Source organism: Polyodon spathula, chromosome 50 (genome assembly GCF_017654505.1).
Source record: "Polyodon spathula isolate WHYD16114869_AA chromosome 50, ASM1765450v1, whole genome shotgun sequence".
In the NCBI taxonomy this organism is placed as follows: domain Eukaryota; kingdom Metazoa; phylum Chordata; class Actinopteri; order Acipenseriformes; family Polyodontidae; genus Polyodon; species Polyodon spathula.
This window is the reverse complement of record NC_054583.1, coordinates 690,224-712,736: the sequence shown is the minus strand read 5'-3', so window position 1 is coordinate 712,736 and position 22,513 is coordinate 690,224. Positions and strand designations below refer to the sequence as shown.

Here is a 22,513-nt window from a genome sequence, read left to right as displayed (position 1 = left end):
TAAAAAGGGACCCAGTCTACTTGGAGAAAAGATCCTCGAGCAGGTTCAGAAGCATTTAAACCTAGTTTACTAGTGCTTTCTTCTGGGGTGGGAGGTGTTTCAACGGTGCAAGCTGGCTGAGCAAAAACAGCTCATCTTCATCCTGAACTGGTGTTTTTATTCTGTAAATATGCCATCAGGGATTCCCCAATGGGATCATCGTTATGTTTTCGTTGTGGAGACAGTGTGGTTTCATGTTCTCTTTCTGTCCCTTCAGCAGCTGGCTCCTCCGTCAAGTTGCTGAATGTTCTGATAGATGTAACAGTAGCTGTTTTAGTCCAGAGATGATAGACAAAGAGAAGGAGATGTGATCCCTTTTATTGGACTAACTAAGCAAGAATTAATCACAAGCTTTCAAGACTGAAAGGTCTCTTCTTCAGGTGAAAGTAGGAAAGAGAGATTGATACTTTCAGGGACCTTTGAGGTTTTGAAATTGTGTGATTAAATGTTAGCATAGCAGTTTGGAGGGCGTGGGGATCTCTAATTTCCTGTCAGATAGTCTCTAATTCCTTATCTATCCCTGATCACTTGAACCCTCACTGCTAGTGTTTTCGTTTTGTAGCAAAGGCTCAGACTCCTTCATTCGGGATAGACAGCACTTAAATAAAAAGGGAACCAATCTACTCGGAGAAAGGATCCTCGAGCGGGTTCAGAAGCATTTAAACAAGAAAACAAGGAGGGAGAAATCAACAAAAAAGCAGAAGGGAGACTACATCAAAACAAGGACAACAGCTCAGGTAAGATAGCCATTAAATGTATTTATCTAAATGCATCAGAAACAAAATGTTAGAACTTGAAGCTACTGCACTAACAAGTAACTATGATGCGATAGGTGTTACAGAAACTTGGTTGTCAGAGTGATGGGGATGAATATAATATTTGTGGGTATACACTGTGTAGGAAAGACAGGCAGGACAGAAGAGGTGGAGGGGTAGCACTATACATATGAAACAGTCTTGAAGCCCAGGTGATAAACCTGGACAAATAAAACAAAGCCGAATCAATCTGGGTCAGAATAACGGACAAAAATTCAAAGGGCATAATAATAGGAGCATGCTATAGACCGCCAGATTCAGACAGTGAGCAAAATAATCTGTTATACAATGACATTAGAAATGCGTGTAGCAAAGGAGAAGCCATACTAATGGGGATTTCAACTTCCCCCATATAAAATGGGAAAACCCGGTGGGTAGCACAAAGGATGAAATTGAAATGGTGGAAATGACAAATGACTGCTTCCTAACACAATTTGTCACGGCACCCACTAGAGGGGAGGCATGCCTTGATTTAGTCTTTCCAAATAACGAAGACAGAATAACTGAAACGGAGGTCAGAGAACCACTGGCAAACTCAGACCACAACATGGTCTCATTTGAAGTGCTTTTTTAAAACCCCAAAAGTAATGACTAAAGCTAAGGTTTACAATTTTAGAAAAGCAAACTATGAAGGTATGAAACAGAGACTAACAGAAGTAGATTGGAGTAAAATAGAGAAAACATCCACAGAAAAAGGATGGCTGTTCTTCAAAAATGTAGTACTAGAGGCGCAAAACAATTACATCCCTAAAGTAGACAAATCTAAATGTAAAACTAAATTGCCAAAATGGTTTAATACATACATTTATAAAAATAATTAGGTGAAAAAAGGCACTTTACAGAGCGTTAAAAAGGGACCAAAAACAAAGTACACAGAAAAAGTACACAGAACTGCAAACGCAAGTCAAAAAGGAAGTTAGAAAGGCCAAGAGAGAAATAGAAATGAACATTGCTAAGGGGGCTAAAACCAATTCCAAAATGTTTTTCCAATATTATAACAGCAAGAGAACATTCAAAGAGGAGGTTAAATGTCCAAGAGATACAAATGGCAAAATCATAGACGACGAAAAAAAAATAGCAAATATATTAAATGATTACTTTTCACAAGTTTTTACAAAGGAGGATACGGACAACGTGCCCCACATGTCAACCTGTTTCTATCCAGTTTTAAATAACTTTAGCATAACTGAGGCAGAAGTGTTAAAGGGACTAGGAGCTCTTAAAATAAACAAATCCCCTGGGCCGGATGAGATCCTCCCAGTAGTACTCAAAGAAATGAAAGAAGTAATTTACAAACCGCTAACCAAGATCATGCAACAGTCTCGAGACACGGGTTGTACCGACAGACTGGAAAATTGCAAACGTAATACCGATCCACAAAAAGGGAAACAAAACTGAACCAGGTAACTACAGACCAATTAGCATGACTTCTATTATATGCAAACCTATGGAAACCTATAATAAGATCCAAAATGGAAAATTATCTATATGGTGACAGTATCCTGGGAGACAGTCAACATGGTTTTAGGAAAGGGAGATCGTGTCTAACTAACCTGCTTGATTTTTTTGAGGCTGCAACATCGATAATGGATAATTACAAAGCATATGACATGGTTTATTTAGATTTTCAGAAAGCTTTTGACAAAGTCCCACATAAGAGATTAATTCACAAACTGAGTGCAGCTGGGAGAAAAGAAACAAGGACCAGGGGTCACAAATGGAGATTAGACAAAGGGGCATTCAGAACAGAAAACAGGAGGAACTTTTTTTTACATAGAGAATTGTGGGAGTCTGCAACCAACTCCCCAATAATGCTGTTGAAGCCGACATCCTGGGATCCTTCAAGAAGCTGCTTGATGAGATTCTGGGATCAATAAGCTGCTGACAACCAAACGAGCAAGATGGGCTGAATGGCCTCCTCATTTGTAAACTTTCTTAACTACCAAATGCAGCGTCAAAACCCTTGCAAAAAACTGGCATTATTAAACTGTTAGTCCTTTTTCTGAGCCTTGAATTCTTTCAATCTCAGTTTTAATTTCACCTGCGAATAAAAATGATTGCAAAATACATCCTTTAAATATACTTATACTGTTTTGAATCACACAATTTCTTTAGAACGCAGGCTTTGCTTATATTCCCGTTTGTTTATAGCTCCCAAATGTTTGTACAAGCTTTTGTGTGCATGCCTACACAAATGTGTAAAACTTTGGGACCAAATTACATTTGGGAGCTGTAAACAAATAGGAATATAAGCAAAGCCTGCATTCTAAAAAAAACTGAGCATGCAGAAGTGTTTTATCTTGTCTACCCCACAACTCATTTAGTTATAATGTATTTATTATAGTGGTTATTGACAAAATAAATCAGATACCCGATTTCTACCCCTGTCCGATGAAACGTCGTTTTTTTTAAAATTCCCTTACTAAACGGGATTTGCTTGAAAATGCTCCATTGTCACTTGGAGAGTGCAGTCCACAGGGAGAGAGCATAGCACATGGGCAACTGAGAGAGACGAGGAAAGGTATTTGAGAAACCACCTCGTCTGTTTCATGGCTTCGTTATTCGCTTTGATAGTTTGATATAGCTGAGACAACAAGTTAACAAAAGGTATTTTTTAATTGCACCTGCTACACAGGAAAAATTAATGTTGTGTCTGGACAGCTAATGTAGCTTAAACTGGTATTAACTCCATTCCATAATGGGCAGAAAACACAGCAGAACAGCATCCCTTCAATAGGTTACGCTACGTTCAAAGTCCAGAATGTAAAATGTCTGCAAAAGCACTACAGCATCAAATGGTTATCTATTTTAATGGGCATCTGTAGCCAAATGATTGTAGTGTTTTGTGTTGAATAACCAAAAAGACGATACAAATTGGTGGTAAAACCAGAACTTTCCAAGCTGCTAGACAGCTGTACTTTGTTGGGGTTAAGCATTTTTTAATCTCATACCTGAACAAAACCTGATTTCTACCCAAGAGTTTGTTACTTTTCTTGATTATATTTAGATAAATATACCCGATTTTTTTTTCAAATTATGTATTTGTTAAAAATGAATGTGGCTGTGTGGTCCAGTGGTTAAAGAAACAGGCTTGTAACCACGAGGTCCCGGGTTCAAATCCCAGCTCAGCCACTGACCCTGAGCGAGTCGCTGTGCTGCGTCTTTGGGGTGAGGCGTTGTTGTAAGTGACTCTGCAGCTGGTGCATAGTTCACACACTCTAGTCTCTGTAAGTCGCCTTGAATAAAGACGTCTGCTAAATAAACAAATAATATTAATGATAATAACAAAAATTATACCAGATTTAGCATAAAAAAATAAAATCACCCAAATATGAAAAGTTATTTTGGCCGAAAATCATAACCTAAAATCAATTTTTGCAACTGTGGTACCCTACCATTCAGCAGAATTGAAATTGTAAAGGGGTACTTCAGCTGAAACCCCTCAGACAGAAAGGGTACCATCTCGTGTCTTGTAAAGCGCTTTGTGATGGTGGTCCACTATGAAAGGCGCTATATAAAATAAAGATTATTATTATATTATTATTATTATTATTATTATTATTATTAAAAGCTGAAAACCACTGCCTTAAGTTATAAATAGAATATATTATTTATAATGTTATATGATATATTCAACACACAGTGTGTTATCTGAAGATGAACCACAAAAATGATACGAAACAGAGTTTTTGAAAAACATTTTTTATAATTATTGTGTCCCTTACGTGCTATTTTTATTTTAAAGCAAGCAAGTAGCCGAATCTGCTTCTGAACAAAATAAATCAATATTATAGTGTTAACAGTATAACACAATAAATCAATATTGTAGTGGTAACAGTGACACAATAAGAACATAGTCAAAGAAAAAACACATTTGATGTGCAACAACTAAACTGAGAACCCTGATAAATGACGTTACAAAGACTCCGTTCACACGTACTCAGCCGGCCTTGGGCTGTGTCTGGGCTGCCTCGAATTTCCGTTCACAGTTGAGGTTTTAGGGGTCCTGAGCGTTCACATATGTGACTGAAAAGCAAGCCTGAATTGCAGCGAAGTGCTTGTCGGGGATGTAAACATTGATGTGAACACCGCATTCCCGGAAATCAACATAAGAAATTGAGCTGGGAAATTTGCAAATGTAAATATGGCAGGCTTATTTTTTGCAACACTGTTGGTAGTGTACTTATTGCATAGGCGTGTGTTGACAGTGCAGTCAGTTACTGTGGAAAGAAGCGATCATGTTGGTTCATGCGTAAATGCAGCAAACAAGGACGTGTACATTACATTAGTCACAGTACAGATTATTATATTTCATCAAGCAGCTTCTTGAAGGATCCCAGGGTGTCAGCTTCAACAACATTACTAGGGAGTTGATTCCAGACCCTCACGATTCTCTGTGTAAAAAAAGTGCCTCCTATTTTCTGTTCATAAGAACATAAGAACATAAGAAAGTTTACAAACGAGAGGAGGCCATTCGGCCCATCTTGCTCGTTTGGTTGTTAGTAGCTTATTGATCCCAAAATCTCATCAAGCAGCTTCTTGAAGGATCCCAGGGTGTCAGCTTCAACAACATTACTAGGGAGTTGATTCCAGACCCTCACGATTCTCTGTGTAAAAAAGTGCCTCCTATTTTCTGTTCTGAATGCCCCTTTGTCTAATCTCCATTTGTGACCCCTGGTCCTTGTTTCTTTTTTCAGGTCAAAAAAGTCCCCTGGGTCGACATTGTCAATACCTTTTAGGATTTTGAATGCTTGACTAATATTATATTCGTCCCCCTCACTCTCAGACAGCCACGTTTCAGTAACACCTATCACATCGTAGTTAGTTGTTAGTGCAGTAGCTTCAAGTTCTAGAATTTTGTTTCTGATACTTCTAGCATTCAGATAAATACATTTAACCCTTTGCGGTCTATTTATTCAGCGCCTGTCAGGCACGTCAGGTCCAATTTATTTTCACACGCACTGTTTATTTTACACACTGTGTTGTTTAAAATGTTTTTTTCTGAGTAAAACTGGTTTAAAGGTACTGCATCTCCAGCCAAGACCCACCCCGTGTTCACTGTATTTGTCACATACCTCTTTATAGACGTGCATACTGATCAATCCTCTCCTGATCACTCGTTTTATCACCAAACTCCTCAGTAATGCGATCCAAGTCATAATTTTATTACTGTAACATCTGAGAACATAAGAACATAAGAACATAAGAAAGTTTACAAACGAGGGGAGGCCATTCGGCCCATCTTGCTCGTTTGGTTGTTAGTAGCTTATTGATCCCAAAATCTCATCAAGCAGCTTCTTGAAGGATCCCAGGGTGTCAGCTTCAACAACATTACTGGGGAGTTGATTCCAGACCCTCACAATTCTCTGTGTAAAAAAGTGTCTCCTATTTTCTGTTCTGAATGCCCCTTTTTCTAAACTCCATTTGTGACCCCTGGTCCTTGTTTCTTTTTTCAGGCTGAAAAAGTCCCTTGGGTCGACACTGTCAATACCTTTTAGTATTTTGAATGCTTGAATTAGGTCGCCACGTAGTCTTCTTTGTTCAAGACTGAACAGATTCAATTCTTTTAGCCTGTCTGCATATGACATGCCTTTTAAGCCCGGAATAATTCTGGTCGCTCTTCTTTGCACTTTTTCTAGAGCAGCAATATCTTTTTTATAGCGAGGTGACCAGAACTGAACACAATATTCAAGATGAGGTCTTACTAGTGCATTGTACAGTTTTAACATTACTTCCCTTGATTTAAATTCAACACTTTTCACAATGTATCCGAGCATCTTGTCTAGATGAAGACATTTCTGAGTCAACAAAAACTCCTAGGTCTTTTTCATAGATTCCTTCTCCAATTTCAATATCTCCCATATGATATTTATAATGTACATTTTTATTTCCTGCGTGCAGTACCTTACACTTTTCTCTATTAAATGTCATTTGCCATGTGTCTGCCCAGTTCTGAATCTTGTCTAGATCATTTTGAATGACCTTTGCTGCTGCAACAGTGTTTGCCACTCCTCCTACTTTTGTGTCGTCTGCAAATTTAACAAGTTTGCTTACTATACCAGAATCTAAATCATTAATGTAGATTAGGAATAGCAGAGGACCTAATACTGATCCCTGTGGTACACCACTGGTTACCACACTCCATTCTGAGGTTTTTCCTCTAATCAGTACTTTCTGTTTTCTACATGTTAACCACTCCCTAATCCATGCACATGTGTTTCCTTGAATCCCAACTGCGTTCAGTTTGAGAATTAATCTTTTGTGCGGGACTTTGTCAAAAGCTTTCTGGAAATCTAAATAAACCATGTCATATGCTTTGCAATTATCCATTATGGATGTTGCATCCTCAAAAAAATCAAGCAAGTTAGTTAGGCACGATCTCCCTTTCCTAAAACCATGTTGACTGTCTCCCAGTACCCTGTTACCATATAGGTAATTTTCCATTTTGGATCTTATTATAGTTTCCATAAGTTTGCATATAATAGAAGTCAGGCTTACTGGTCTGTAGTTACCTGGTTCAGTTTTGTTTCCCTTTTTGTGGATCGGTATTACGTTTGCAATTTTCCAGTCTGTCGGTACCACCCCTGTGTCAAGAGACTGCTGCATGATCTTGGTTAGCGGTTTGTAAATTACTTCTTTCATTTCTTTGAGTACTACTGGGAGGATCTCATCCGGCCCAGGGGATTTGTTTATTTTAAGAGCTCCTAGTCCCTTTAACACTTCTGCCTCAGTTATGCTAAAGTTATTTAAAACTGGATAGGAACTGGATGACATGTGGGGCATGTTGTCAGTATCTTCCTTTGTAAAAACTTGTGAAAAGTAATCATTTAACATATTTGCTATTTTTTTTTCTTCATCTACGATTTTGCCATTTGTATCTCTTAAACATTTAATCTCCTCTTTGAATGTTCTCTTGCTGTTGTAATATTGGAAAAACATTTTGGAATTGGTTTTAGCTCCCTTAGCAATGTTCATTTCTATTTCTCTCTTGGCCTTTCTAACTTCCTTTTTGACTTGCGTTTGCAGTTCTGTGTACTCTTTCTGCGTACTTTCTTTTTGGTCCTTTTTTAATGCTCTGTAAAGTGCCTTTTTTCGCTGAATATTTTTTTTTAATTGATCTATTAAACCATTTTGGCAATTTAGTTTTACATTTAGATTTGTCTACTTTAGGGATATAATTGTTTTGCGCCTCTAGTACTACATTTTTGAAGAACAACCATCCTTCTTCTGTGGGTGTTTTCTCTATTTTACTCCAATCTACTTCTGTTAGTCTCTGTTTCATACCTTCATAGTTTGCTTTTCTAAAATTGTAAACCTTAGCTTTAGTCATTACTTTTGGGGATTTAAAAAACACTTCAAATGAGACCATGTTGTGGTCTGAGTTTGCCAGTGGTTCTCTGACCTCTGTTTTAGTTATTCTATCTTCATTATTTGAAAAGACTAAACCAAGGCATGCCTCCCCTCTAGTGGGTGCCTTCACAAATTGTGTTAGGAAGCAGTCATTTGTCATTTCCACCATTTCTATTTCATCCTTCGCGCTACCCACCGGGTTTTCCCATTTTATTTGGGGGAAGTTGAAATCCCCCATTAGTATGGCTTCTCCTTTGCTACACACATTTCTAATGTCATTGTATAACAGATTATTGTGCTCACCGTCTGAATCTGGCGGTCTATAGCATGCTCCTATTATTATGCCTTTTGAATTTTTGTCTGTTATTCTGACCCATATTGATTCTGTTTTATTTTCTTTGTCCAGGTTTAACACCTGGGCTTCAAGACTGTTTCTTATGTATAGCGCTACCCCTCCTCCTCTTCTGTCCTGCCTGTCTTTCCTATACAGTGTATACCCACAAATATTATATTCGTCCCCATCACTCTCAGATAACCACGTTTCTGTAACACCTATCACATCATAGTTACCTGTTAGTGCAGTAGCTTCAAGTTCTAGAATTTTGTTTCTGATACTTCTAGCATTTAGATAAATACATTTAATGGTTGTCTTACCTGAGTTGTTGTTCTTGTTTTGATGCGGTCTCCCTTCTGTTTTTTTGTTGATTTCTCCCCCCTTCCTTTCTAGTTTAAATGCTTCCGAACCATGTCGGAAAAATACGACTACTGTATTGACAAATTTGGTTTTTCAGGGATGGAAATAAGACTCCTTGCCTAAGAGTTTGAACCATTTCATTTTTTACGAGATGTTTTTTTTTTTTTTTTTTTTTTTTTTTGCTGCATCAGTACAGTGTGTCCAGAGCCTGCAATTCGTGAAACCTGAAAAGGCTTATTTGAATTATGCAGATTTATTCTGGTATTATAAAGTACACGTGTTGAAACATGACATGTTGAGTCTATACTGCTTTCCTCTGTATTTGCAATGTAGCTCTCATTCTGTTATTTATTGACTGCATTTAGGGAAAAAAGCACTTCTGTCTTAGTACACATATATGTATATATATATATATATATATATATATATATATATATAAGTATTCACTGTCATGCATGCATGCATGCAGTGGTTTGCAGAAGTATTCAGCCCCCTGCAAAGTTTTCACATTATGTTGGCACGTGAGCGTACTCCACGACGTTTTCAAATTAGACTTTACATGTCAAATCTACACAAACTACTCCACATTTATAAAAAAACATGCATATAGAATATAAATAAAATTTACAGAGAAAAACTGATTAATCTCAGTTGCATAAGTATTCAATCCCTTTTGCTACTGCAGCCCTAAATCAGCTCAGGTGCAAATGATTTGTTTGAAAGGTCACAATATTTGTGAAATGGTTTCAGCCTGTGTGTACTCAAAGTGGTTTAACGTGTAGATAATTTCCCTCAGGTATATAAAGACGTTCAAGCTGCAACTCACAAAGTGATCCAACAAAGCAACCATGAAGACCAAGGAGCTTTCGAAACAAGTCAGGGATAAAGTGGTAGAGAGGCACAGAGCAGGAGAAGGGTACAAGAACATTTCAGAGGCGCTGATTATCCCGCTCGGCACAGTGAAGTCCATCATTAAGAAGTGGAAGATGCATCATGCCACTCAGACGCTACCCAGATCAGGTCGCCCTCCCAAACTGAGCAGCCGGGCAAACAGGAAAGCCAACAATGACCTTGAGAGAGCTTCTGTTTCTGAGATGGGAGTCAATGTTCACACATCAACAATAAGCTGGTCCCTACACAAAGCTGGCATGTATGGATGGGTGGCAAGAAAGAAGCCATTACTCAAAAAACATCATCTTAAAGCATGTATGGAGTTTGCAAAAAAGCATGTAGAGGATACTGCAACATGTGGTTTTGTGGTCAGACAAGAGAAAAATATAACTTTTCAGTCTAAATTCCAAGCGTTACATCTGGACAACATTGCACATCACCCAGTCAACACCTTCCCAACTGTCAAGCATGGTGGTGGCAGCATCATGTTATGGGGATGCTTCTCTTCAGCAGGGACTGGGAGGTTTGTCAGGATAGAGGGGATAATGGATGGTGCAAAGTACAGGCGAATCCTTGAGGAAAACCTGTTTGAGTCAGCCAAAACTCTGAAACTGGGGAGGAAATACACATTTCAGCAGGACAATGACCCGAAGCACAAAGCCACAAACTTCTTGGAACTGCAGCAGTTTTCCTGTGAATGGGGAAAAAATTTCAGCATCCTACTCTGCAACGCTAGTGGAGACCTATCCAAAAAGACTCCTAGCAGTAATTGCTGCAAAAGGTGCTTCTACCAAGTACTGACTTAAGGGGCTGAATACTTACGCAACCAGTACATTTCATTTTGTACATTTTCTTTGCAAGTTTTGCTGACCTTTAACCTCCTCCTCATATAACAGTGTTCAGTTTAACCACTACAGCTTTGAATAAAAAAAAAAAAGTTTGTTTGAAAAACTGTGCATATGTTTTTGTAATCCAACAAACTGAAAACTTTGCAGGGGGGCAAATACTTCTGCAAACCACTGTGGTGTATGTGTGATATATCACACATACACACATGACGTGATAGATGACAATGGCATTCTTGCATCATTTTAACAAGTCCATTTTTTTCGAAATAAAGTTTCCATCGTTTTTATATTATACGACATAACAAAATAATAACTACAAAGACTAATGTGAGATTAAAGTTTTGTTGCATTTTTGGGAGAAGACTCCAGCTTTTGTCAACGCTAAGCTTAATTATTCTAACAAGGTTTTAGGGTAGTTTTTATTCTCTTTTTGAGCTGATACAACTCTAAAAGTATACTTGCTATTACATATACTTGCATATTACTAACAGTCATCAAGGTAGTACGCACTCTTCCAGTAACCCCTGCAAGCAATGAGCGTCTGGTTTGTGTTTTAAGTTTGGTTAAAACCTGTTTACAAACTTGCATGAGCAATCCTCGTTTGAGTGATCTGCTTGTATGACAACTGAAAAATCACTGGTAAAAAAACTTGATTTTAATATCCTGGTTGACAACTGCAAAAATGAAGCTTAAACAGCACTGCTTCACTAGGTTTATTCATGCAATCCCAGAGTTTTTTTTTTTTTTTTTTGGTTTAGTTTATTTGTTTATTTGTTACTTTTATTATTATGGAGAGGGACCCCTAAATTCATTTTTTGGAAATTCGTGCCCGTGAAGCCAGGCCATCGTGCCCGCGGCAGCTGTTCTTCAATGATGGGTCGTGAACACATTTCTGGTGGGTCGTGCATAGGACAATTATAGAAACACGTTTTACAACAGAAGTGTCACAGCAGTCTGGTGACAGCGTTGCTCGCTTAAACTGTGCTCGTACGTACTCGACATATATTTTTTCTTGAAGGGCCTTTGAGATATGATCAACCCTGCACCGTCTCTGCGGTAGCCCAATTATAAGTTAGCTGGGTGGAACATAAACTGTGTCTTTCAGGTGCACTTATTGACAGTAAGTTTAACCATAGGAGAGTCAAATATTTGACAAGTTTTACGCAGCTGTCCAGTCATAAGCAAGCAGAGGTTCACGGTATTCTGCATGAAAATTGAAGGCGACTGAGTAGCCAATGGAAAAGTGAAAGATCTGACAGCTGTCCAATCACTCGTTAGCAGAGGCGGGTGTTAATATGCCAGGTAAACATTGAATTGTGCCGACTGTTATTGAGAAAAATAATACATTTTGGCATGTAGAATTTAATTTTCTCTTTTTTTAATTTCACCAGAGAAGGAAACACCATAGTAGATTTCGTTACAAATCCACTTTCTCTGAATAGTTGTACTGGAGATTTAAAAAAGTAACGTTAATAAATTTGCCAAATTTAAACAAAGCGAGACATTATCTACTCTCTTATTTTAGTTTATTCATGGTTATCTGTGTAAACGTGCTATTTAAAAATATTTGCATTGTGTATTTAATATTCATTATTTAAAGAATAAGCGTAGCACACACAATTACTGCCTGAGACTTGGCCTTATCAGAGTGAGCCAAGAATAACCCCACTAAAACTCTTCTCTCTCTCTCTCATATATATATATTATAATGTATTTTGACCTTTTCAGCCAGAGTCTGTGTTCTTTCAAATAGGTGTCTGTCTCTTTAATTACACACGATACAATGGAAGCCCTCGTCGTGGTGTATGTTTATTAGCAAACTGATATTTCAGACAAACAAAAACACAAACACACGTTATATACAATACTACACATGTGGGTTCCCATCATTAGAACAATGAAACAGTGTGACTGGAGTTGTTAGGATCTTAAGATCCTACACCAAGGGTAGAGTTCGCTCAAAGCAAAACTTAACGATTGCGGTGACTTTGACCGGGAGAGAGGGGAAAATTAATTTACGCCCGCCGCAATCCGGGCCCACCTACCCCTACAAAGTTAATATAAACTAAACGGGAGCGCCAGCGGGTGCCGCACCACATTACAATTAATATTTGGGTTTGTTGCCCCCCCCTGTGTACTGTGTGGTTGTGTGCATATAACTAAAGAGTTGTTAGGCATCGCCGACTACACCCTAGGGATAAGGTAATCTAAACTTGTGGCTCCTGGCCCAGTTACCCCTAAGGTGCAATAAACTAAAACAACGCCCGCCCCTCGCCCACCTACCCCTACAATTAATAACTTAAACATCGCCCCACCTACCATTCAATTATAAAACTAAACGCCCGGGGGGGGTGGATGGGGATGTTAATTATTTGATTTGCGGGTGGATGGGGATGTTAATTATTTGATTTGCGGGGGGGGAGCGGGTGGATGGGGATGTTAATTATTTGATTTGCGGGCGGGGGGGCGGGTGTACCCCTAAATTAATAAACCGACCCCCGCACCTACCACTTACCCCTACAATTAAATAAATCATCAACGCCCGCCCCGTCGCCCACCTACCCCTACAATTTATTAATAAAAATAACACGAGCCGATCGCACCTACCCCTACAATTAATAAACTAACGATTTAACCTTTTTGATTTGCGGGCGGGGAGCGGGTGGATGGGGATGTTAATTATTTGATTTGCGGGCGGGGGAGCGGGTGGATGGGGATGTTAATTATTTGATTTGCGGGCGGGGAGCGGGTGGATGGGGATGTTAATTATTTGATTTGCGGGCGGGGAGCGGGTGGATGGGGATGTTAATTATTTGATTTGCGGGCCGGGAGCGGGTGGATGGGGATGTTAATTATTTGATTTGCGGGCGGGGAGCGGGTGGATGGGGATGTTAATTATTTGATTTGCGGGCGGGGAGCGGGTGGATGGGGATGTTAATTATTTGATTTGCGGGCGGGGAGCGGGTGGATGGGGATGTTAATTATTTGATTTGCGGGCCGGGAGCGGGTGGATGGGGATGTTAATTATTTGATTTGCGGGCGGGGAGCGGGTGGATGGGGATGTTAATTATTTGATTTGCGGGCGGGGAGCGGGTGGATGGGGATGTTAATTATTTGATTTGCGGGCGGGGAGCGGGTGGATGGGGATGTTAATTATTTGATTTGCGGGGGGGGAGCGGGTGGATGGGGATGTTAATTATTTGATTTGCGGGCGGGGAGCGGGTGGATGGGGATGTTAATTATTTGATTTGCGGGCGGGGAGCGGGTGGATGGGGATGTTAATTATTTGATTTGCGGGCGGGGAGCGGGTGGATGGGGATGTTAATTATTTGATTTGCGGGCGGGGAGCGGGTGGATGGGGATGTTAATTATTTGATTTGCGGGCCGGGAGCGGGTGGATGGGGATGTTAATTATTTGATTTGCGGGCCGGGAGCGGGTGGATGGGGATGTTAATTATTTGATTTGCGGGCCGGGAGCGGGTGGATGGGGATGTTAATTATTTGATTTGCGGGCCGGGAGCGGGTGGATGGGGATGTTAATTATTTGATTTGCGGGCCGGGAGCGGGTGGATGGGGATGTTAATTATTTGATTTGCGGGCCGGGAGCGGGTGGATGGGGATGTTAATTATTTGATTTGCGGGCCGGGAGCGGGTGGATGGGGATGTTAATTATTTGATTTGCGGGCGGGGAGCGGGTGGATGGGGATGTTAATTATTTGATTTGCGGGCGGGGAGCGGGTGGATGGGGATGTTAATTATTTGATTTGCGGGCGGGGGGCGGGTGGATGGGGATGTTAATTATTTGATTTGCGGGCGGGGAGCGGGTGGATGGGGATGTTAATTATTTGATTTGCGGGCGGGGAGCGGGTGGATGGGGATGTTAATTATTTGATTTGCGGGCGGGGAGCGGGTGGATGGGGATGTTAATTATTTGATTTGCGGGCCGGGAGCGGGTGGATGGGGATGTTAATTATTTGATTTGCGGGCGGGGAGCGGGTGGATGGGGATGTTAATTATTTGATTTGCGGGCGGGGAGCGGGTGGATGGGGATGTTAATTATTTGATTTGCGGGCGGGGAGCGGGTGGATGGGGATGTTAATTATTTGATTTGCGGGGGGGGAGCGGGTGGATGGGGATGTTAATTATTTGATTTGCGGGCGGGGAGCGGGTGGATGGGGATGTTAATTATTTGATTTGCGGGCGGGGAGCGGGTGGATGGGGATGTTAATTATTTGATTTGCGGGCCGGGAGCGGGTGGATGGGGATGTTAATTATTTGATTTGCGGGGGGGGAGCGGGTGGATGGGGATGTTAATTATTTGATTTGCGGGCCGGGGAGTGGGTGGATGGGGATGTTAATTAGGTACCCACCTTATTTTCATAACATTCCTCATATTGTCGGAATTGGGTTTTGTGACGGTTCCAGTTTTTCTTTTTTTTTTTGCTCGGAACAGAAAAGCTTTGATATTCGGGGCCAAAGTGCTTACCAAGACTAAAAGATTAACCAAGAATGAGTGAATCACGTGGCAGTTCTGCACGTTCAAAAGAGGCTTCCCAGTGAAATAACGACAGTTCAGTTAGCGAACTGAACGGCGCCAAAATGTTTTTACTCTTTACTATGCAGGAAGTCCTCCATGCACTAAGTCATCGCCTCTTTCCTTGTGTAAACGCAAATCGTGAAGTTGGCTAGTATGCTTGATTATGCACCAATCTTATCTATGTTCTTCTGATCTGCTGGCTTTGTTATTTTGGTGTAGAAGTTGAGCTGTGTGCACTGTCCTGCCCGTAGACACACACAATAACAATAAGGTATGAAGTGGTCATGGTTTATTAAATGGTTTCTCAAATATCTGTTATAGTTTGAGAAACGATTTCATTTATAGTCCAAGTTCCAAAACATGACTGAAAGTCTTAACTACGGTTGTCTATATGCAGTTCACCATTATGATGTAACTTCTGCATGTTTTCATTATTTTTTTATTTGATTCGTCCACTTTGTATTCAGTTGGGGCTTTGTCATTTATTCTCTATGTATACAGTCCTATAGTAGAAACATTGTGCCATAGACAATGTGCAATATATATACACACAGAAATAAGAGCTCGTAAGCACACAGCACCGATAATTTTACATGAGGTAGGCGTTTTAGCCAATAGATATTGGGTTTACTGAAAATGTTACATTTGTTTAAGAACAAGGCTTTTAAAAGATTATTTTCCATTTTTCCTCCTAATCCCAAGTATTGGGTAGTCTGCCCCCTTGACTCCCGCTGCATAGCAGTCTGACCCATTCTTGGTTTCATTACGAGTTCAATAAAAAGAAACATCTGGTCTTGTTACCTATGCGCACGGGCTAACCAAGCTGGTAGTAAAACCTGGAATGGGTGACACTGCTCTGCAGCAGGAGTCTTATTTCCATCCCTGTATATTTTCTCCCAGGCTCCTTGGAAATGAGTTTTTCCCGCACCCAGCCTGACCCCATGGGTGAATCCGCCCCTTTCCTGAGCCTCCCGGAGGAGACCGCTGTGAGGGAGGAGCCTCAAGGGGAGGAGGAGGGGCAGGTGGAGGAGCCGGCCAGCAGGGTGTCCAATCGCAGAGCGGCGCTGACAGTTGTGGTTCTGTGTTATATCAACCTGCTCAACTACATGGACCGATTCACTGTGGCAGGTAAACACACCTACCTCTGTCTGTGCATGTGTGTGTGAGTGTCTGTGTGAGTGTGAGTGTCTGTGTCTGAACGTGTGTCTATTCTAGCAGTGGTAACTTAGGCTTCTTTAAAAACCATTTCCATCCACTTGCAGTATTATCACCGTTATTAACCTCTCTCTTTCACCTCTCTCTATACCTTTCTTCCCCCCCTCTTTCCATCCTTTCCATCCCTCTGTCTTTCTTAGGAGTGCTCCCAGAGATCGAGAATTTTTTCAATATCGGAGACAGCAATTCCGGGCTGCTGCAGACAGGTATACTGTGAAGGGGCATGCTGGGAGTCCTGGGGGATGCAGGAGTACTAGATAGTATTATCTAGAAACACTAAAATACACAATAAATTCAATGACAGTTTCCACTAGAAGTCTTTCTCCATGTCTTCAGTGTAAATTCAGTGACAAATGTTTCCCCACACTCTCTCCCTCTTTCTCTGTCAGTGTTTATTTGCAGCTACATGGTTTTGGCACCCATCTTTGGTTACCTTGGCGACCGCTACAACAGGAAATTAATCATGAGCGTTGGAATCTTTTTCTGGTCTGTAGTGACCCTGTGCAGCTCCTTCATCCCTAAAGAGGTGAGAGAGCAAGCGGTGTTGCATAGAACCACTTCCCCCAAGCGCGACGTTGTATTGAGCACTCCTTCCACCCCCCCCCCCCCCCACAGAATTGTAAAAAGAGCTTCTAGAAGGACTACAGTAATTTAAGTATTTTTTTTTTCCCTTTTCAGATTTATCATTCCTCTTTCCCAACACCTCTTGCTTCATTTAAATAATTTCTCTTAACGGATTTAATACATTTTTGCTTTTCATTTGAATGTGTAAGATTTCCCATTTCTCTGTGCCCCCCCCCCCCCCCCCCCCCCACACACACTTTCCAAGCATTTTTAGATAACCTTATCTCACTCATTTTAATGAATTTTGTTTTTTATTTAAATCATTTCAGATTTCTCATTTCTCTACCTCCCCCTCTCCTTTCCTAGCATTTCTGGCAGAACTCCGTAATTGTAATGATTTACTTTTGAAATTGAATAGCTTGCGATTTCTCATTCCCCTCTCTCCCCAGCACTTCTGGCTGCTGCTGCTGACCCGTGGTTTGGTCGGTGTGGGGGAGGCAAGCTACTCCACCATCGCCCCCACAATCATCGCTGACCTCTACATTGCTGACCGCAGATCCAGGATGCTGTCTGTCTTCTACTTCGCCATACCTGTGGGCAGGTGAGAGACACATGACCTCCACACTGCAAACACAGCTCAGAAACACAGCTCAGAAACACCTCCTCCACACTGCAAACACAGCTCAGAAACACCACCCTCCACACTGCAAACACAGCTCAGAAACACCACCCTCCACACTGCAAACACAGCTCAGAAACACCACCCTCCACACCACCTCCACACTGCAAACACAGCTCAGAAACACCACCCTCCACACTGCAAACACAGCTCAGAAACACCACCCTCCACACTGCAAACACAGCTCAGAAACACCACCCTCCACACTGCAAACACAGCTCAGAAACACCACCCACCTCCACACTGCAAACACAGCTCAGAAACACCACCCTCCACACTGCAAACACAGCTCAGAAACACCACCCTCCACACTGCAAACACAGCTCAGAAACACCACCCTCCACACTGCAAACACAGCTCAGAAACACCACCCTCCACACTGCAAACACAGCTCAGAAACACCACCCTCCACACTGCAAACACAGCTCAGAAACACCACCCTCCACACTGCAAACACAGCTCAGAAACACCACCCTCCACACTGCAAACACAGCTCAGAAACACCACCCTCCACACTGCAAACACAGCTCAGAAACACCACCCTCCACACTGCAAACACAGCTCAGAAACACCACCCTCCACACTGCAAACACAGCTCAGAAACACCACCCTCCACACTGCAAACACAGCTCAGAAACACCACCCTCCACACTGCAAACACAGCTCAGAAACACCACCCTCCACACTGCAAACACAGCTCAGAAACACCACCCTCCACACTGCAAACACAGCTCAGAAACACCACCCTCCACACTGCAAACACAGCTCAGAAACACCACCCTCCACACTGCAAACACAGCTCAGAAACACCACCCTCCACACTGCAAACACAGCTCAGAAACACCACCCTCCACACTGCAAACACAGCTCAGAAACACCACCCTCCACACTGCAAACACAGCTCAGAAACACCACCCTCCACACTGCAAACACAGCTCAGAAACACCACCCTCCACACTGCAAACACAGCTCAGAAACACCACCCTCCACACTGCAAACACAGCTCAGAAACACCACCCTCCACACTGCAAACACAGCTCAGAAACACCACCCTCCACACTGCAAACACAGCTCAGAAACACCACCCTCCACACTGCAAACACAGCTCAGAAACACCACCTCCACACTGCAAACACAGCTCAGAAACACCACCCTCCACACTGCAAACACAGCTCAGAAACACCACCCTCCACACTGCAAACACAGCTCAGAAACACCACCCTCCACACTGCAAACACAGCTCAGAAACACCACCCTCCACACTGCAAACACAGCTCAGAAACACCACCCTCCACACTGCAAACACAGCTCAGAAACACAGCTCAGAAACACCCAGAGATATCTCATGACTTCAACGACAAACACCTCTCTCTCTCTCTCTCTCTCTCTCTCTCTCTCTCGATTTCTGCAGTGGACTGGGCTACATTGTTGGGTCGAATGTGGAGCGCAGCACAGGGGACTGGCATTGTGGCACTAAGGACGGGGAGTTTACACCTCGCTCAGTGTCCACATGGACCGTAACCCGTGACTTCCCACAAAATGGACACACACAGAGATGGTTCACTACAGACTCCTATTGCCATATTGCACAGCAGTGTGATCCAGTCCAGGTTTTACTACCAGCTTGATCAGCCACAGTTTGTATAGGTAACAAGCTCAGGTGTGTCTTATTATTAAATTTATAATAAAACCAAGAATGATTCAAACTGCTGTGCAATAGGAGTCTTACTCACTCTCTCTCTCTCTCAGGTGACCCCAGCGCTCGGTCTTCTGGCTGTGGTTGCTCTCCTGCTTGTTGTGAAGGAGCCTCTGAGGGGCGCTGTGGAGTCCAGGCCGGAGCAGAGTCTCGTTCGCACCAGCTGGCTCTCTGACATTAGGGAGCTCAGCAAGAAGTGAGTTTATAGTGTATAACCCTCCTCCCCTCATCCTTCTCGCTTCTCTCCCTTCTCTCCCCTCTTTTGCCTCTCACCTCACTCCTCTCTGAGTTTTTATAGGTTTTATAACCCGCTTCCCCTCATGTCTCCTTTCCACACTTACCTTACCTCTCACCCCTCCACTCTCCCCCATTCTCACCTCCCGGCAAGAAATTAGTTTATGTTTTTATAATAGTTTACATTCTCCCCTCTCTCTTCTCTCTCCCCCTTTTATGTTAACCCCTCCCTCTCTCTCACTCTCAGCCGCAGTTTCCTGCTCTCCTCGTTTGGTTTCACAGCGGTCGCGTTTGTCACAGGGTCCCTGGCTCTGTGGGCCCCGCTGTTTCTGTATCGGGCTCGAGTCGTTCAGGGGGAGCAGCCCCCATGCCTGCCGAAGCAGAGCTGCGGCTCCCAGGAGAGGTGAGGTATCCCAAACACCAAACCCAGAACCCCCAAACACACCCCCGAGAACGCCCAAATATACTGAACTTTTTAGTAACATATGTAATAGTAATGCACTTATTACTAAGTTCATAATAGAAGTTTTTAATGGTCTTTTCATTCATCAAGAGGACTACTGACCGAATCAGAAATATCAACCCTGAGACACCCTCAACACTCAAACATAAACTCAGACACCACAATACACACCCCTCCATCCTCAGACAGTACGATAGTTGCAGCTGTAATTTGGTGCAGTCGGCAGGATCTGTATTAATGATGTTAGTGCAGACAGACACACACACACATATATATATACACTACTTTCTCCCTCTCCTCTAACTGCTGTCTCCCTGTCTCTACCAGTTTGATCTTCGGGATCATCACCTGTGTGACTGGTCTGCTAGGTGTGGGCTCGGGGGTGGAGATCAGCCGCAGACTGCGCCCCTCAAACCCACGCTCTGACCCCCTGGTGTGTGCGTTCGGGCTGCTCGTCTCCTCGCCCTTCCTCTACCTCGCCATCGTCACAGCGCAGGCTAGCATGCCCGCCACATACGTGAGGGACATCTTTAATACTGATGATGATGATGAGGATAATAATAACTAAAAGTTGTTCACTCAGTTGTAGACATCACTTACAAACTTCAAATTAATAGTAATAGCATGGGCTATTTTTACATTTGACTTTGAGAGGTCAAAGGTCACAATCCAGGTAATTTTTGAGTAGCACCTATATTGGTTCCTATCTGTGTTCCATAGTAACCATGACCCTATCTATACTCTGTAATGAGTTATAAGCTAGTTTTACATTTGACCTACCTTTAATTCCTATAGGCCTCCATTAGAGCAATGTTGAAATTTGATTGGCCCATGGCAGCCATGTTGTTTACTGTAGCAACTTCATTTGGGCAAACTTTTTAAAGAAAACCATACGTTGGATGATTAGCAGTTTCAGAGAAGACATTTGTGTGTTAATTAGGTTCCATTTCAAATTGGAAGGATTAACCATTACAAATGGGTGATGTCTCTAAGAGAACCCGAACCTGACAACTATACCAGCTCATCAGAGCTTGTGACACCACTAAGGGCCCGCCCCGAGCCTATAGAAGCAGAGTCATAGGACAAAAGACATTTATTTCTTCAAGAAATTCCTGAGCTTGTACTCGCAACTCCAGATAAGTGAAATATCCTTTCTCTTTATATATTTAAAATTAGTCTACCCACTTGATACATTATTGACTAAATCGCTGAAACAAATTGTAAAAATATTTTAAAATTGAAGCGATGTATATTAGTGTTTGTTTTATGTCCCAGTGTCCTACTGCTCTGCTGAAGCAGGCAGCTCAATTAGTTGCCCCTTCCCAGGTAAGTCGGCTGTAGTGTATCTTGTGCTTTTCGCTCTTTACAAGCATATATTTTAGCAGTACTGTTATATATTATATAGTCTCTTTTTAATTGATTTAATTGCTTTGCTCCTGTGAAGGCTTGAATAAGCAGACTGCCTTCAGCCTCGTTCTGTCCAGGTGGCTTGTTGAGTGTTACTAGTGATTCTCCTGGGTTCAGCTGTAGATCATCACTTGGTTCTTCTTCAGGCTTGCACTGAGTATTCCAGTAGCCTCTCAGATGTTGACACTAGTGGTTCGATCTCCCATTGTTCGGAGGTGATCATCACTTGGTTCGGTCCTGTGCTAGCACTGTGACGTTCCACCTTGGCACCGAGCCTCGGCACCGAGCTCAATCCTCGGCACCAAGTGCACAGCCATACAGTTTCATCACTGCGCTATTTGCAGGGCTAAGCTGCCTAGCACAGATGGTCATGACAAGTGTGCTACTTATCTAGGCTCAGAGCACGCCAAGGCAGTTCTAGAGGATGGGGCAGACTGTGTTTTGTGAACTTTGCACAAAATTAGCACTCTAGAGTCGAGCTTGCCGTTTAAGGGACCGCTCCCTCGCCCCGGCACAGAGCTTGCCCCAGAGGGAGCCTGTGTCGCCTCATGGCAAGCAGCGCACTAAATCTCCTTCTTCCACCTCCTCTTCCTCCTCCTCTTCACCACCAAGGAGAGCTAAGAGGGGAAAACATCTCTGTCATAGCCCTGATCAGATCAATAAGATCTGGGATGCAGTCTCGCGTCAACGGGAAATCTTGACAGAGATGATACATGGGTCACTGGCTTTGCCACCCCAAGCGCAGTCAGTTTCTTCGCTCCACGATGCCACCTGAGGTGCTGGATGATTTATAGGACTCTTTCTCCGTTGATGCCTCCGAATGGTAGGAGATCAAGCCTCATACCTGGAGGTGAGGGAATGAAATATAGCTCCACTGCAGCAACCATCGCTGGCAGCTGAGCTCATAAAGAAGAATCAGCCCTAGTGGTTTGCTGCCTCTGGCCCAGGGCCCCCATTTCAAAGGACCACCTGGTACACTGGGATACATGCACCATGGACACCTGAGTGCTCAGTACTGTCAAACAGGGCTACGCCCTTCAATTCCAACATGCCCCTCCTCCATTCTGGACTGTAATAAAAA

The 22,513-nt window shown here is 42.5% G+C and overlaps 1 protein-coding gene across 1 annotated transcript in view; it reads left to right on the top strand.

Annotated features, from left to right (window-relative positions):
- Positions 1-22,513, top strand: part of spns1 (spinster homolog 1 (Drosophila)) — a 49,274-nt gene that overhangs the window by 2,854 nt on the left and 23,907 nt on the right. The window contains exons 2-9 of the mRNA XM_041238694.1: positions 16,075-16,302; positions 16,530-16,595; positions 16,779-16,915; positions 17,403-17,554; positions 19,044-19,099; positions 19,356-19,524; positions 19,810-19,965; positions 20,353-20,542. Of these exons, the coding sequence (XP_041094628.1) occupies positions 16,086-16,302; positions 16,530-16,595; positions 16,779-16,915; positions 17,403-17,554; positions 19,044-19,099; positions 19,356-19,524; positions 19,810-19,965; positions 20,353-20,542 (1,143 nt within the window). The 5' untranslated portion in view covers positions 16,075-16,085. The remainder of the gene's footprint in view (positions 1-16,074; positions 16,303-16,529; positions 16,596-16,778; positions 16,916-17,402; positions 17,555-19,043; positions 19,100-19,355; positions 19,525-19,809; positions 19,966-20,352; positions 20,543-22,513) is intronic.